Raw genomic sequence first — 16,008 nt, 5'->3', positions numbered from 1 at the left:
CCAAAGCAAGAACTATGTCCAATGAATAGAATAACAAATTGATTCTCAAGGGCTTATAAAAGCCACTCCATCTAGTGGTTAGAATTTCACATAACTTCTCTTGACAAGTTTGCAAAACATACTTGCACATGGGGAAACCCACTTGGGGAAGATTAATGTATAGTAACATGCATTTGAGGGAGGGAAAAAGTGCATTATAGTCATAATTTCATATATTGTCTTTAAAGGTCTAGTTACAGCATATAAGTAGGATTCATTCAAGGATGTGCATGTCACAAAATTGCTACGTGCCTAAACATTGAGGTTCATGACACACACCCGGGCTTAACAAGAATCAGAATAAAGGTGAATACCTGATTTCTGCCTCTAGTTTCTACTTGCCAACAACGTAACTTCTGCTTAGTACTGGGATGAAAGATCCTGGGATGAATAATTATTGATGCCTTTTATGTAACCTTTACATTTGGGCAGGGTTTTTTTGTTGGTTTGTTTCCTTTTTCAGGTGGATGTGTGTAATGAGACCAAAACTCAGTTTTAATTCCCTAATAACCTACTGACTTTATGCCAAGGAAAACGATCCACAGTCAAGCACCACTATGCTATGATAGGTCTGCTGTGCTGCTGATGCACACTGGCATGTATCGAGCATTTAGATGTTGAGTACCTGCCCGGTGCCAGGCGCTGTGCCAGGTAGAGGGCATGCAAAGCATAGAACACAGGTCCCTATTCTCAAGACATTCATGATTTGAAGGGTTTAGACCCAAAAAAAGACTCCTACAGGGTGACTCAGGGGTGTTCATCCTCCCTCCTGGGAGAAAACCTCAAAGCATATATAGGAGGGGGATAACACCACCCAATTACTGAGATGCACAATCCAACACTGTTCGATGACGAAGTATCATATGCCTATTACATGTTTTCATATCCTATTCTATTCTGTCATCTGTGGGGGGAGAAGGACAGATGGGTGGCCTTTATTTGATGGAGTGGGGTGGGATGGAAAATCATTCCTCTTGCTTCCTTGACCCATATCCATTACACAGGTGTAATATATATATACATATGTACACACGTATATATGTACTTATGTATACATGTTTAATGTCTACAGTCCTAGGCCCAGAGTATGTGCCCAATAAAAATGTGTTACATGAAGCACGCGAGGGCCTATAACTTTGTAACCATCAGCCACATTGCTGTAGTAACGCTGCTTTGTGATCTTTGGCACCAGGAATCTGTCACAAGCACTCCCTTGTTGGAGCCTTACTAAGGTTTACAGAATTTCTTCTGCCTTGATCTAGCCAGCATCCTAGGAAAGACCATGGAGAGTCACCTTCCACCTGGGCCTACCAAAACTAGGTAGGAAATTGAGTGGTTTCAAGGGAGTTTGAATTTCTCCATGTGGGAATGAATATTTCTAACTTTTGTCACTAACAACCATCATGTCTCATTCAGACCTACAGAAATGGCCCTCTCTTTTCCTCGCTGGTATTGTGGAAACTGTCATTACTGTCCACAAGCCTTAAAATTAAGTAAAGGGAAAAAAATCTAATTTTTCAAAAATAATGAAAAGACAAGTTAGATTTTATTTACTATTTGCCAACAGTCACTGAAAATAAGGTGCTAATCCAGGGTTAGGATTTATAGCTTATAGTTAATTATCATACTTGTCCCTGGAGACCACGGGGCAAGGATGATTTGCAAGTGCTGTGGGCAATCTTTTGCTGTAAACAGATCTTCCTTCAGATTTTAGTTGTTTATTGTGTAAAGTGATCAAGTACTGTCTAGTACCTCCTTTTCCCAAAGTCAATTTTTCCACCTTCCTTAGAAGCGAAGAAAAGTGTCTTATTAAATGGTTCCTGGATCTCAAAGTTAGGCACAGGGACTTGGAGTTAGTTACACAGACCTGGGTTGAGTTTAGCTCTGCCTTCTAGGTAGAAACCTTGGGCAAAGCATGTTACCTGTACTCTAAGCCTCAGGTTGTTTAGATGTAGAATGGGGATTATAATACTAATCCCCATGTAAAAATTACTATATATTCTTAGCACACAAATAGTCTAATTTTTCTTATTTAAATATTTGGGAATTGGAATTTTCTCTATTGTTCATTTAATCACCCAAATCACTGGATAACTCTGAGATTTGAACTTGGAGAAACAGGACTTGATTTTTGTTGGACTTAATTTGGATGCTCATGGATTCTAAGAGAATATGTTCTTTCATTGAAAGATGAAGGAAGAAACTGAAAGGTATGCTGCACCATACTTGGTGCACTAACTGGTATCAGTTGCACCATTGAACAACAAGTAACATGCTTTAAACTATTTCTGTCATTGGTAATGAACTGTCAGATAATTTGTCTCCTGGGTTCTACGTATTTTATGGGCTGGAACAATATGTCACTTTTGGTTTTTAATGACCAAACTTCACATGCAAGATAAATAAAGACAGTCTTAGGGAGTATTTGTATATGGACCATGGCTTCTATCGAATTGAAAATTTTGCATGTTCTCTTCTAAGGGAAGGCTGTATCAATTATGCTTGATCACTTACTTTACAGGTATGTAGAAAAGGTAGCTCTGTTGGGGTACCTGGGTGGCTGAGTCAGTTAAGCCTTCAACTTTAGCTTGAGTCATGATCTTGCAGTTTGTAAGTTCAAGCCCTATGTCAGGCTCTGTGCTGACAGCTCAGAGCCTGGAGCCTGCTTTGGATTCTGTGTCTCCCCCTCTCTCTGCCCCTCCCCAGCTCATGCTCTGTCTCTCTCTGTCTCTCAATAATAAATAAACATAAAGAGAAAAAAAAGAAAAAGAAAAGGTAGCTCTCTCTGAAAAAGGATACTGGCACTTAGAGGAAACATCAAAGCAGCAGAAGAGGAGTGCCCAGTGTCTCAGTCAGTTAACTGTCCAACTCTTGGTTTTGGCTCAGGTCATCACCTCACGGTTCTTGAGATCAAGAAAAGCCTACTTGGGATTCTCTTTCTCATTCTCTCTCTTTGCCCCTCCTCCACTGATGAACAACACACTCTCTCTTTCTCTCTCTCAAAATAAACTAAAATAGATAAGTAAACTTTAAAAATAGCAGAATAAAATTAAGTGGTAAGTGGATAAATGGAATTGGTTATAAAGCCAACAAATCATTTCATTTACATTGTGAACTTGCCTTTGCGATCAGCTTTTCTCATGGCATCATCGCCTCATAGTGAATGTTTAATCTGATGTCGTTTTAAAGGCATCAATTCTTAAGCCCTAAAATTCTTTTAAATTTAATAAGCTGTTAAATGTTAAATAATTAGGCATACTTCAGGTTAAATTTGAACAGAAATATAGCCTTATAAATGCCTTAATGTCTATTTAGTTCATATGAATTGATATATTTTCATGAAATCTATTTTCTTACTAACAAAGACCAGAGAAAATGGTGCATTTAATAACTTCTATTCCCCATTAGAAAATATATGAAAAGCTAAAGCTTTGAGAACCAACTGAGCATTACGTACATAATGGAATTTTCTTTTATATATGGGAAGAGGAGCTGACATTAATACAAGGAGGAAGAATTATGTATTTTTGCCTGAATTATCAGGATAACTAAGTCAATCCCTTATTTCTCTTTGCTGTAGAAGATAATGCAAAAAGTAACCAAATTACTTGAATAATCCCCAAACTCTGGTGCTTATGTAAGAGTTAGAAAAGACTCGGTTGCCCATTCAACCATAGCAGAGGCATCATTCATGGTGTGACGGTGTTGGCCCATGAGATTCGCCATGTACACTGAGGACATGTCTTAGACATAATGCAATTGTAAGGGTCAACTAAATTTTCCTTACCAACCTTAGAGAAATATATTATCAAGTAATTTTTTCTTAATCAAATTAGTAGAAACCAGACTTGTTCCCAGATATGAATGGAAAATAATAAATACATCCGCTGGCACCCTCATTCTCCTGAACCATTCATAAGCCTCGTTTACAAGGCTGGCAGAGCAGAACACAAAGCCTACAAAGAAATTAGGGAGAACAACAGGGTTATGCAAGGGCCTGGGACTCATGTGCTTGATATACCAGACTCTTATCAGCCTAGAAACTATGAGCTTGGTGTCATTTCCTTAAAGCATTTATATACTTAGGATATTAGAGAAGGAGCCTGGGAGGCTGATACAGTCCATAATTATATCAGGAGCACTGGTCCTTGTAATGTGTCTAGAAGGTTTTCTGCCCAACTAGACATGACATCCTGCAGGGAGCAAATATTGCCTACTGCCTGTTTCTTCAAGAGATGCTTCATAGGCCAGAGCTGCAAGGATCCGGACTCCAGATAGAACAGCAATAAATGTCTAAATTATTAAAACATCTCTTTAAAACTAAGAAAGTCTTCAGTAGGTCAATGAAGACTAAAATAACCTGCTATTAATTATATCGATATAGAAAGGACTCTATTTGAAGTCTTGTTTTGTTACTCAGCACTCAGCTTAATCAGAACTCAGATATTTTATACCCTGAAGGGCTGTAGAAACAAACATGTGACTCTGGGTAGACTTTGGAAAACTTCATGCTGCTGATGTACCCAGAAAATTTATTTGATGATACTGTAGCCTGCCAGTTAGTGTAGAAGTTTGGGGGTGGTAGATGGGGACACGAGTGTGGATGTAGTGAGTTGGACAAACAGAATGGGTGATGTCATTCTAAAGACTTGAAGCGTTTTTTTTTTAAATAATAGATTCAACACATTAAAATATTTTATTTTATTTATAAAATAAATATTTTATATTTATTTTATATTTATTAAAATATAAAAATATTTTATAAAGGTATGATTTAGAGCTTAAATTACTAGAACAAGTTGATTATATTTTTAAAAACAGAATCCTAGGAAAATCCCCTTAAATGTCACTCAATCACTGTTTTACTATAATAGTAATAAAAACCAACTGCTTCTTTAATAGGTGCATCTACGAATCTTGCTAGAAATTTCCAATTATGATTTTCCCAGTAGCAAACAAAAACAGAATTAATGACAGCTGCATCCCCCCAAAGCCTAAACTACATTACTAGTGAACTCTCAAAGAAAATTCTCAATGCAAAAAATAATCAGGTGAAAATTACTGTAATAATCCAAATGTAGAAATAAAAGAAATGCAGAGGACCACTTTCCCATCATGATCCCATTAACTGTTAAAATAGTCTGTGCACAGTGGTACATTGACATTCCTAAGATCCTTGAACTGCACAAACTCCGTGTATACTTTAAAACTGTATTCCTTCATTAAAGTTGGCTGTTATTGGACAGAAATTACTCTATATATCATAACCACACCATGCTCTGGCTCAAATTTAACAGGTTAGTTTGTTTTAATGAAAGTACTTGGTTGCATTAAAGTGGAAAGCTGTGAGCACATGTGTGGTGATCTTAATACAGAGTCAATCACAGGCACACATGGTTCGCATTAAGAAAGAAAGGTCTGTGGTCCTTGGTCTTCACTGAAGAAGCTTTATAGCTCTTCCAAATACTGAAATTTTAATCCTTGAGGCCATGCCAACAGGCAGATTTACCCAGATGAGCTGGGATAGGAAATAGTGATTCAGTAGAAGGTAGTCTTAATTAGTATTGACAAAATGCCTTAATTTGAGTTTGTAAGAAGCTAGAAGACTTCAATATAATACAGAAAGCAAAATGGCTTTATTCTGGTTACTGTTAGTTCTGAAAGCAGTGCATAAAGACCAAAAGCAAAAATTCTGGAGTCTGACAGATATGGATTCTGCTACAAACTCTTCATCATCTGGACAATTAACATTAACATCTAATCATTTCCATTCCCTTATTTGTGAAATGGTGATTATAAATAAGGCCCTGATAGAGTTGTCATGACAATTTAATGATAGAATATGTGTAAAATCTCTGGAATACCTGGAGTATAATAGATATCCAAAAAAAGTTTCCTCCTCTCTCCTGTGTTCATCTGCTATTTCCTTCATGCTTTAAGTGCTGAGACAAAAATGAAAATTGAGGGGTGCCTAGGTGGCTCAGTCGATTAAGCAGCCAACTTTGGCTCAGGTCATGATCTCGCAGTTTGTGAGTTCAAGCCCTGCATTGGGCTCTGGGCTGACAGTTCAGAGCTTAAAGCCTGCTTCAGATTCTGTCTCTCTCTCTCTTTCTCTCTCTCTCCCTCTCTCTGCCCTCCCCTGCTCATGCTCTGTCTCTCTATCTCTCAAAAATAAGTACATGTTAAAATTTTTTAAATGAAAATTGAATAAGCAACCTAGGATCTAATAAGGCAATGTGTTGTCTTTTTTAAAAAATTTTTTAATGTTTTCTATTTATTTTTGAAAGCCAGAGAGAGAGAGAGCGCGTGAGCAGGGGAGGGTCAGAGAGAGAGGGAGATACAGAATCTGAAGCAGGCCCCAGGCTCTGAGCTAGCTATCTACACAGAGCCTGATGTGGGGCTTGAACCCACAAACCGTGAGATCATGACCAGAGCCGAAGCCAGATGTTTAACCGACTGAGCCACCCAGGCGCCCCAAGGTGTTATCTTGAAACAATTTATGGCAAGAGTCATAGTACTAAGTAATGATAATAATTGATATTTATTGAAGACTTAAGTTTTGTGCCAGGCACTATGTTAAGTGCTTTACCTTTTTAAAATTTAACTTTTAGGACATTTCTGTGATTTAGGCAACACCATCATCATCCTCATCCCCATTTTGCAGATGAAATGCTGAAGATTAGAGAGATTAACTGCTTGCCCAAGTATAAGTCTCACAGTAATCTTGGTCTTCTATCTCCTCATTCAACATTTTCTTCATTACTAGTGTTTTGACTGGTTGGAACTAATGGGGAAAAGAAGGGAGATAGTAGCCACCCTGGCTTGGGTTAAAGGGATGATGGTGCATCAAGGTTAAAAGCAGCTCTGGTCACCTACTGTCTGATATGGCAGTCACAAGCCACATGTGGCTATTAAGAACCTCAAACATGGCTGGTACCACATGTTGAAGTGATAATGTTTGGGATACATGGGGTTAAATAAGATATATAATTAAAATTAATTTCACCTTTTACCATTTCCTTTTTTACCTAGATAGTGGAAACTTTGATATCGCCTATGTGGCCCACATTACATGTTTATTAGACAGCATTGTTCTAGAACCAGGACATCTGGGTTCATTCTGGCTCTGCCACCTACTAGCTGTATGAATGGTGAATTACTTACCCTCTCTGTGCCTTTCATCTGAAACGGGGATAATAATGGCTCATAGGGCCGTTGTGAAAGATAAGCAGTTTGGATCCTTACCTGGCAGGGGAGGTGGCATGGTTACGATAAGCAATTTGGTAAGAAGCTCAGGATGCCACCTGCACATAAGCTCCCTAGAAGTGCTTAAAAAGGGAAAATCAGCAAGACTTAGTGGTCTTCTTATTGTAAAGGCCAACAAGGAAGAGGAGTCCAAGGTAAGTTCAAGGTATGAGCTTGGACAACTTAATACAATTATTCAGAATTTCATAAGAAATGTGAAAAAAGACACATCTGGAGGTAATTTGCTGCAGCACAGACTGGAGGTAATTTGCTGCAGCACAATCTGTAACAACAGGAAGCGGTAACCTGAGCCTGCATCAGAAGGAGGCTGGTTACAGTCACCTAGTGGATACGTAAGGCACCTGCTGAATGGAGGGAGGGTTCGTGGACCAGTGTGGAACTGTCTTCAGGTATACTTGTCAATGGAAAAGCAAGGAGCGGTAAAGTATGTGTAACATCTTAGTATTTGTTAAAAAGAAAGCAAGGAGGAAATGAATCTGCTTGAATATGCATGGGATATCTTTGGAAAGACTAACAAGGACCTTCTTGCCACCAGGAAGGAAAACTGGGTGGCTAGGACATGGGGACAAGAGAGGCTGATTTTGCTGTCTACCCTTCTGTGCCTTTAGAATTTGGAATCATATGAATGTAATATATACATAGAAATGATCAAAATTTCAAATAAATTAGTTTTTAATTGGGCAGTGGGAAAGGGGTGTTAGTTCCTTGGGACTAGAGGACTTAGGGGCTGCGGGTCCTGGACTGGCTCCCAGTAGGAAGTGTTGGGCTCAGGTTTTGGTTTCCAGGCCAAATATCCACTGAATCAATTACCTTTCTCTCCTCTAATTTTAAGAAAAGACAAAGAAGTATTATTAAATCACTGCTTTAATACAACAGTTACTAAAATTTAACTGCCACGATTAGGTTCACCTGAACATTTCTGAGGGAGACCAGCCCTCTCTTTCTCATCTGCTATCTTGTATCAGGCTGGTGAAGCACATAAGAAAAAAAGACATCATTCCTGTGCTTGGAAATCATTTTCTATTTATGTAAATAAGTATGTAAGCTCATGACTAAGTGATACAGTGTGGCCTGTAATAGAAAGAAAGACGGGGAACTAGTTCTGTCTGGTGGGTAGGGCCAGCCAAGGAGGTGTCAGAAATGGAGGCAATTTAATGTAACAGAGAGCTTGGAAATGCGTCTTTCAGACAGAGGGAAGCTAAGAGGAAAGAAGGAAGGAGTGCAGTGATCATCCAAAAAGCAGCATGCCTTCCAGGGCCAGTAAGTGCTGTGTTTTAGTGGGAGCTTAGAGGCAAAAGTCAGATTTGAGGATATGCCAGGACCATTAACAGCTCTCTCACAAATTGTGGCTATTTCCTGTGTCCCTCAGATTACCAGTGAAAATTTTCATATGTAAAGGGAGTTGTTGAGCAAATGGAAGTTTTCAAAGAACAGAGTTGATTCAAGAGAGAGCCTGGACTCAGGTGTGGCAGAATGTAGAAAGGTGGACCACACTAAGCCACTGTCCCTAGTCCAAATTACTAACTGAACAGAATAACAACAACAAAAACCCACAGCATGATACTGAAGGTCTGCGTTTAAACTTTTTTTTTATTTGCCTCCATGTTCTGTCTCCAGTCACACTAATCCTACGTACTCTTGGCATAAACATCCTTTCCTTGGGGAAGCCTCCTTCAGCCCCTTAGACTGGCTGCTCCCAGTGTCTTGTATATCACCAGTCACAGCTGCTACCACACCTCATCCTAATTACGGAGTCAGCTGTCTGTCCTCTGCCGCACAGCATACTTCATGTGACAGAGACTCTCTCACTGCTCTTCGCCCCTATGCCTACCTACCACGCTGCCTGGCACACAGTGGGTGCTCCATAATTTGTCAAATGGGTGAATAAATGAATCGTTAAGTCACATAGGTAGGATCTCTGTGTTTTAATGGGGGGACTCAGAACATTTTAATTTGTTTCAAGACAATAACCATGTCCCCTTCCAATACAGTGTGCTAAGTTTTTTAAAAAAGAAAAATACAATTATGAAATGAAATGCTGTTTTTTATGATTCCTTTAAAATTATTATAGGCATCACTCAGTACTTCTAATATCTTTATAAGCAAAAGAGCCTAATAGCCGCATTTTAAACAAACATTTATAAATAGTAAAATCAATTCTCTGGCTGTTTGTTTTGAAACAAAACCAAATTGCTTAGCTTAGAATTGAAGAGCTCTTAAACTTTGCCTCCTTTTCTCAGTCATTCTCATTTCCTGTGCTATCTACATGGAAGCCTGGGACTCCATCGAGGCCTCGTTCCTGTCTCCCAGCATGTTTGTGTCACTGCACCACTCAGGGGGGACACTGTCAGGAAGCGCTCTTCATCATCACTGCTTTCCAGGGTTAAAGATCTTGGTCTTCTCATGAGCCTCAGTGCAAGTTCACCCTTCATGACATCTTTCTTGGTTGGTGTGGACATTTTTGAAACTCACCTCAGCCATAGTTTGGTCCAAACGTCTCCTCTGGGAGGGGAAACTTGCCTAATGGAAACAGGCCAGAATCCAGATCTTTCCCCATGGTCACCTATTCCTCTGGTTCTCAATATCTCTTCTTCCTCTTTCACACTCAGCCCATAGACCATACAACACAGTTCCTGATTCCACACCGTCTTGCTCTTGAGTTGTGCTGTATGTTCAGTCTTACCTGTATGATAAGATGGTAGAGTCTTCAAGAGCGGACATTGTGTGACATGTTGCTCTCCGCCGTCCCCACCAGCATTAGGACACTGTGTGTCTGTGATAGTAGAAGCCAGGGTGGTAAATGCTTCCTAACTATGAGGTGCATGCCATGCCCAAGACACATTTCCTTCAGCTTGACTATCAGGAAGTCTGTACAGGATCACACAGTGACTTAAATCCAGACAGCTTAAATAATGAAAGAAACATTCATTTCGGGTGTGTGCTACCACATCATCAACTTTGGGTGGCCTTTTTCTGACTGACTGACTCATTTTGTTGACTAAATCTGACAAGGATTTTATCTAGGCTCAGAAACAGAAATGAACTAACACGATGGTACACATTTGGGATAGTTACAGTAGGTTTTTTTTTTAAATTATTGTTATTCTCCCAGTCTGCTCACCATTCAGCTTATTTGTTTTCCCTCCTGTTAGGATTCCCTGCTGCGAGTCTCTTTCTCATTCATTTTGAATTTGGCCTAATCCAAGACGGAGGTTATGAAGTCTATCCTGGATGGCCTTGCCGACACCACCTTCCGCACCATCACGACAGACCTCCTCTACGTGGGCTCCAATGACATTCAGTACGAAGATATCAAAGGTGACATGGCATCCAAATTAGGGTACTTCCCACAGAAATTTCCTTTAACTTCCTTTAGGGGAAGTCCCTTCCAAGAAAAGATGACTGCAGGAGACAACCCCCAGTTAGTCCCGGCAGACCAGGTGAACATTACTGAATTTTACAACAAGTCCCTTTCATCCTACAAGGAGAATGAGGAGAACATCCAGTGTGGGGAGAACTTCATGGACATGGAGTGCTTCATGATTCTGAACCCCAGCCAGCAGCTGGCCATCGCTGTCTTGTCCCTCACACTGGGCACCTTTACGGTTCTGGAGAACCTGCTGGTGCTGTGTGTCATCCTCCACTCCCGCAGCCTCCGCTGCCGGCCCTCCTACCACTTCATCGGCAGCCTGGCAGTGGCCGACCTCCTGGGCAGCGTCATTTTTGTCTACAGCTTTGTTGACTTCCATGTGTTCCACCGCAAAGATAGCCCCAATGTGTTTCTTTTCAAACTGGGTGGGGTCACCGCCTCCTTCACAGCCTCAGTGGGCAGCCTCTTCCTCACGGCCATTGACAGGTACATATCTATTCACAGGCCCCTGGCTTATAAGAGGATTGTCACCAGGCCCAAGGCCGTGGTGGCATTTTGCCTGATGTGGACCATCGCGATTGTGATTGCTGTGCTGCCTCTCCTGGGCTGGAACTGCAAGAAGCTGCAGTCCGTCTGCTCAGACATCTTCCCACTCATTGATGAAACCTACCTGATGTTCTGGATCGGGGTCACCAGTGTGCTGCTGCTGTTTATTGTGTACGCGTACATGTATATTCTCTGGAAGGCTCACAGCCACGCAGTCCGCATGATTCAGCGCGGCACCCAGAAGAGCATCATCATCCACACGTCAGAGGACGGCAAGGTGCAGGTGACACGGCCCGACCAAGCCCGCATGGACATTAGGCTGGCCAAGACCCTCGTTCTGATCCTTGTGGTCCTAATCATCTGCTGGGGCCCTCTGCTTGCCATTATGGTGTACGATGTCTTTGGGAAGATGAACAAGCTTATTAAGACGGTGTTCGCCTTCTGCAGTATGCTGTGCCTGCTGAATTCCACCGTGAACCCCATCATCTACGCTCTGAGGAGCAAGGACCTGAGACATGCTTTCCGGAGTATGTTCCCCTCGTGTGAAGGCACTGCACAGCCTCTCGATAACAGCATGGGGGACTCGGACTGCCTGCACAAACACGCCAACAACACAGCCAGTGTTCACAGGGCCGCAGAGAGCTGCATCAAGAGCACGGTCAAGATTGCCAAGGTGACCATGTCTGTGTCCACAGACACGTCTGCCGAGGCTCTGTGAGCCTGACGCCTTCATGGCAGCACAGAAAAAAGAAATTTCATTTTTTTTAAAGCTTAAAATCTAGAAGAGTCTGTCGTCTCATCGGTTATATTTTTTAAGTTTACCATGCTCAGTGAAAGGTGATTGTCACCAGGGTCAGTTATAGTTCTCTCGCATTTCAATAGCATAGGTACTGAAACTCAGTTCTTCAGGGGTTTACAGTGAGGAAAGCCTGCTGCTTATGTGACTGAAGCTTCTTTGGAGTCTCAGTGAAATGGAAGAGAAACCTGTGGCTACACAGTTTGAAGTTTAAGTACTCACAGGACAACACCATCAAATGAGTAATGCCTTTGTAACCACAACTTTCATTATAATGTGAAATGTATTTGTCCATAAGTATCAGAGATGTCCATTTTTAACAGTACTAAAGTAGAGTTATTTTGTAAAATGTATTGTGTCGTGTGAGATGTGTATCTGTGTTTACCGTGTGTTATTTATATTTGTCTAGTTCAGCAAAACTGAAAGGTAGACTTTCATGAGAACAGTGCAACGCAAGCAGCGGATATGTGCCAGTGAGATCACTTTTTAAAAAATCATTGCCCGTGACTTTAGATACCTTAATATTCTTTTTCCAATCTATTCAAATTTGACCTTGAAATAACCACGAAGGTTTATTTTTCTGTTAATGCAACGGGAAGAATTTGAAGACTATCCAGAGTATTGAGCAGAATCCATTGACACTTAACAATTTGTTAGCCCTGCATTTTCAGATGTGGACATTTATTATCTTCTGGACTATTACTGTTCTGTCGGGTGATGGATTACAATCAGAACGGAAGAGAGAAGGCATATTGACTTTTCTGGCTGATATCTCTGACTTTCTTTAGTCTTTAGCTATTCCTAGACCTCTTAAGACAGCATGTGTCAATCTTAATGTATATTGTTACCACTGTGCAATTGCTGTTCACTTGAAGGGTACTGCATTCTTATATTCCAGGTTTAAGTAGATTTCATGCCTGGGTGGCCAAATGAGTCTTCATTTTTTCTTAATTGAAAAGAAGTATTGTCTGGATCAGTAAAATTATACCGTGTGTGAGTGTGAATATAAATGTGTGTGTGTGTGTTTCTATCCTGTAACTGTTACAGTAATGTCATAAAGTGAGAAAACTGTGACCAAGTGTAAACCGTATCACTCACTGCACTCTTGCACATGAAGTCAGTTTCTAAAATTGAGTTCTTCCAGAAACCTTGTTGATACAAATACTCACCGTAAATGTTCAGGAAACTCTCCTCCCTTCCCCCCTCCTTGAGAGATTGGGTCAGTGCTACTAAATTGACCTTTAGATATTTCATAAGACCAGTGTTTAGCAAGGAATCATCACAGACAGACATGCAAGTGAAGGTCTGGATTTACCATGTCAGTATTGGGAAGTCAGTGTCTTGGTTTCTGAGCACCTAATGTCGACCAAGTCCATGGAGATGTAAATCATAGGAAGGGAAGTGGGTCTAAGAAAAACAACCCCATGGTAACATTTTTTCAGCTGAGTGCATAGCAGTGGGACCCTATTTGAGCAGCACTGTACCCTGCTTGCTGAAGTAGGACTGCCAGGTCTGGTCCATGTGACTAAGGAGGCCAGTTGGACAGTGGCTGAGACAGAAAAAGACAGTGAGGAGCTGACACACTTATGACTGAGGCTTGGATGACATATGACTGTTTCTATGCTTCATCTAGATGCCCTTGGTGACAACCCAGGACCCAGCTGTGACTGGGTAGGTTTGGAATAGGCCTCTCCCCTGCTCCTGGTTAGCAAGATCTGCTGAAGTATAAAGATGAGCGTGGCTTGCTGCCTTTTTATGCTCCAGTCTCCTATTCTTTAATGGTGCCGTGGGTGCTCAGAATTAGGCCCTTTCCCCGTAAGCATTAATATTGCTTCAGAGGCCACTTGACCCTGACAGATTTTACTTACAAGCAGTCTTCTCCTTAAACAGATAAAGCGTGGCTCCTGCAGGACCCAGAGGCCTGCACAGCATGGTTTGAAGTGGAGATCTAGCATTCATCTGGTGATTTCTAGCTCTCTAGATGGATGAGCGGCCTACTGGGGCCGTCTTTTGTGCAGTGTATGGTCTACAGCTGAATGTGCACTGTGGGCCAAGCCAGGATGCATTTAACTATCTGTCTATACAGCTCAAATCTGCCTGCTGGTTGCTTCACTTTACCTCTCTGTGATACGCAGGGGAAGGCTCAGGGTCCTGGAGGATGAATAAGGCCTCTTTAGAAGAAAGAGAAAAGATTATTTACAAACACTCACCGGGGTCGGGTTCCACTGAAGAATTGCTACTCGTTTGTCCTGCACTAGCCCGAATAGTAATCACCGTGTCTCAGAGCTCACCAGGCAGGACCAACTTTCCTCTCACAGCTAATGAAGACCTGGTGAAGATGAAATTCTTGTTACTTGTGAAAAATTCCAGGATTCATTTTTGAAACTGTATTTGTGCGTACGCAATGTAGATTTTATAGTGTGTTGTGCTTTCAAGATCTAAATCATATATAATAAATTAAGGGACAATGGGGCTGATGGCACTAAACTTGGTGCTTATTGATATTCTAAGAAATATCTGTGAAATATCATCACATATGTGTTATACTACCTTCATTTAAAAACATTTCAGTTACTTTGATTCACTTTGACACTTTTAATATCATTTCGTAACCCAAGAGACTCCAGTGTTCTCCTTAATGAATATACTCATTAGAATTATCATTCATTAGTATCATTCATTAACTAGTCCCTTATTAGGCCCATTCACTTAAATATAATTTAAATTTCAATTAAGTTTTATAAGGTCCAACCTCAGACTTACCTACATTCCTCTGAGGGTTACAAAGTTGTCCTGACCATGCATTTCACTATCACATGTCTTTAAAAAGGGCCAGATTCCCAACCTGTTCAATTTCTTCAGAGTAATGATGTATCTTTCAGCCCTAGACCAATAGTTTCATTTAGACAAGGTGGGCTGTTTCCAAGAACCTCTAATTTTCCATTACATATTAAATTTACCTAAAAGAAACATGGATCTGGGAGAAGCTGCAGACATATGCCTACACTCGAGATGATTCCTACACCTCCCCATCTTGTTGAGTCAGGTCTATCTGGCATTAAGTGTCAAGGAATTTGGGCTGCCTGAACCCACAGTGCAGGCAATAGGCCCAACCTGCTGATGCAAATTAGGCCCTGGATGAGTAGCACTCTAATTACTGTCCTGTTGATTCATTTCTGCCATTCCACATCTGTAAAAGAGACCACCAATATCATGCACAAAATTAGATTTCTCACAATCTAACTGTATATTTGTATGATATTTTAAAATCTCCTAAATGCTGGGCAATGGCTATTAACAATTGTCTTGCATTGGCCTTCTGATGAAATGTTAACAATGCCTATTGTAATATAGACAAAACATTTTATCTACTGATTTGGGCTGAATGTATGTAAATAGGTTTTAAAAAAAAAAGTCAGATGTTTAAGCAGTGGCCTACAAATCAGTAATTTTCAGATAGAAGAGTTTCTTTACATTGCTGTGGCATCCTAAAGCCTATCTTCACGTAAACTTAGTGTACTAGTTTGCTGGGGATGAGAGGCCCCAAGAAAGGAAACCTTTTCTTGTGATAGTAGGAATCAAGATACCAGACTATCTGGATTCTTATTTCCAATGTTTCAACTGGGAAACATAACTCTTGATCGTCTGTAAATCTAACATTATTACTTTTCCTCTTAGAAGAATATCGTATTGTTAGATGTTTGTTGAGCTGGTAACATCCTTGCAACCGCGGCAATATCTTTGTCAGTAATCTGTATAATACTTTGTACACAGTACTAGTAAGATTGTTATTCAATGTAGCTTCGGTCACTAAATTATTATAGCAAAGTAGTACTTTCATAATATTTACAATGTATTAAGCCCACCCTATATTTTATTTCAGTGATATAATTAAATTGTTATTTATCAAAGAGAAAACATCCCATCATGTCTGTTGTCCAAAGTTACTTGGAATCAAATAAAAATTCTAGATTATCATGAAGAACATAAA

The 16,008-nt window shown here is 40.5% G+C and overlaps 1 protein-coding gene across 2 annotated transcripts in view; it reads left to right on the top strand.

Moving 5' to 3' along the window:
* CNR1 (cannabinoid receptor 1) overlaps window positions 1-16,008 on the top strand; it is a 25,206-nt gene extending 9,198 nt beyond the window's left edge. For both annotated transcript variants that reach the window (XM_029945390.1, XM_029945391.1), the window contains exon 2: window positions 10,458-16,008. In XM_029945390.1, the coding sequence (XP_029801250.1) occupies window positions 10,521-11,939 (1,419 nt within the window). In that variant the 5' untranslated portion in view covers window positions 10,458-10,520 and the 3' untranslated portion in view covers window positions 11,940-16,008. The remainder of the gene's footprint in view (window positions 1-10,457) is intronic.

Source organism: Suricata suricatta, chromosome 7 (genome assembly GCF_006229205.1).
Source record: "Suricata suricatta isolate VVHF042 chromosome 7, meerkat_22Aug2017_6uvM2_HiC, whole genome shotgun sequence".
Classification (NCBI taxonomy): domain Eukaryota; kingdom Metazoa; phylum Chordata; class Mammalia; order Carnivora; family Herpestidae; genus Suricata; species Suricata suricatta.
The sequence above is the reverse complement of the archived record's forward strand: the minus strand, read 5'-3'. Positions and strand labels throughout refer to the sequence as shown.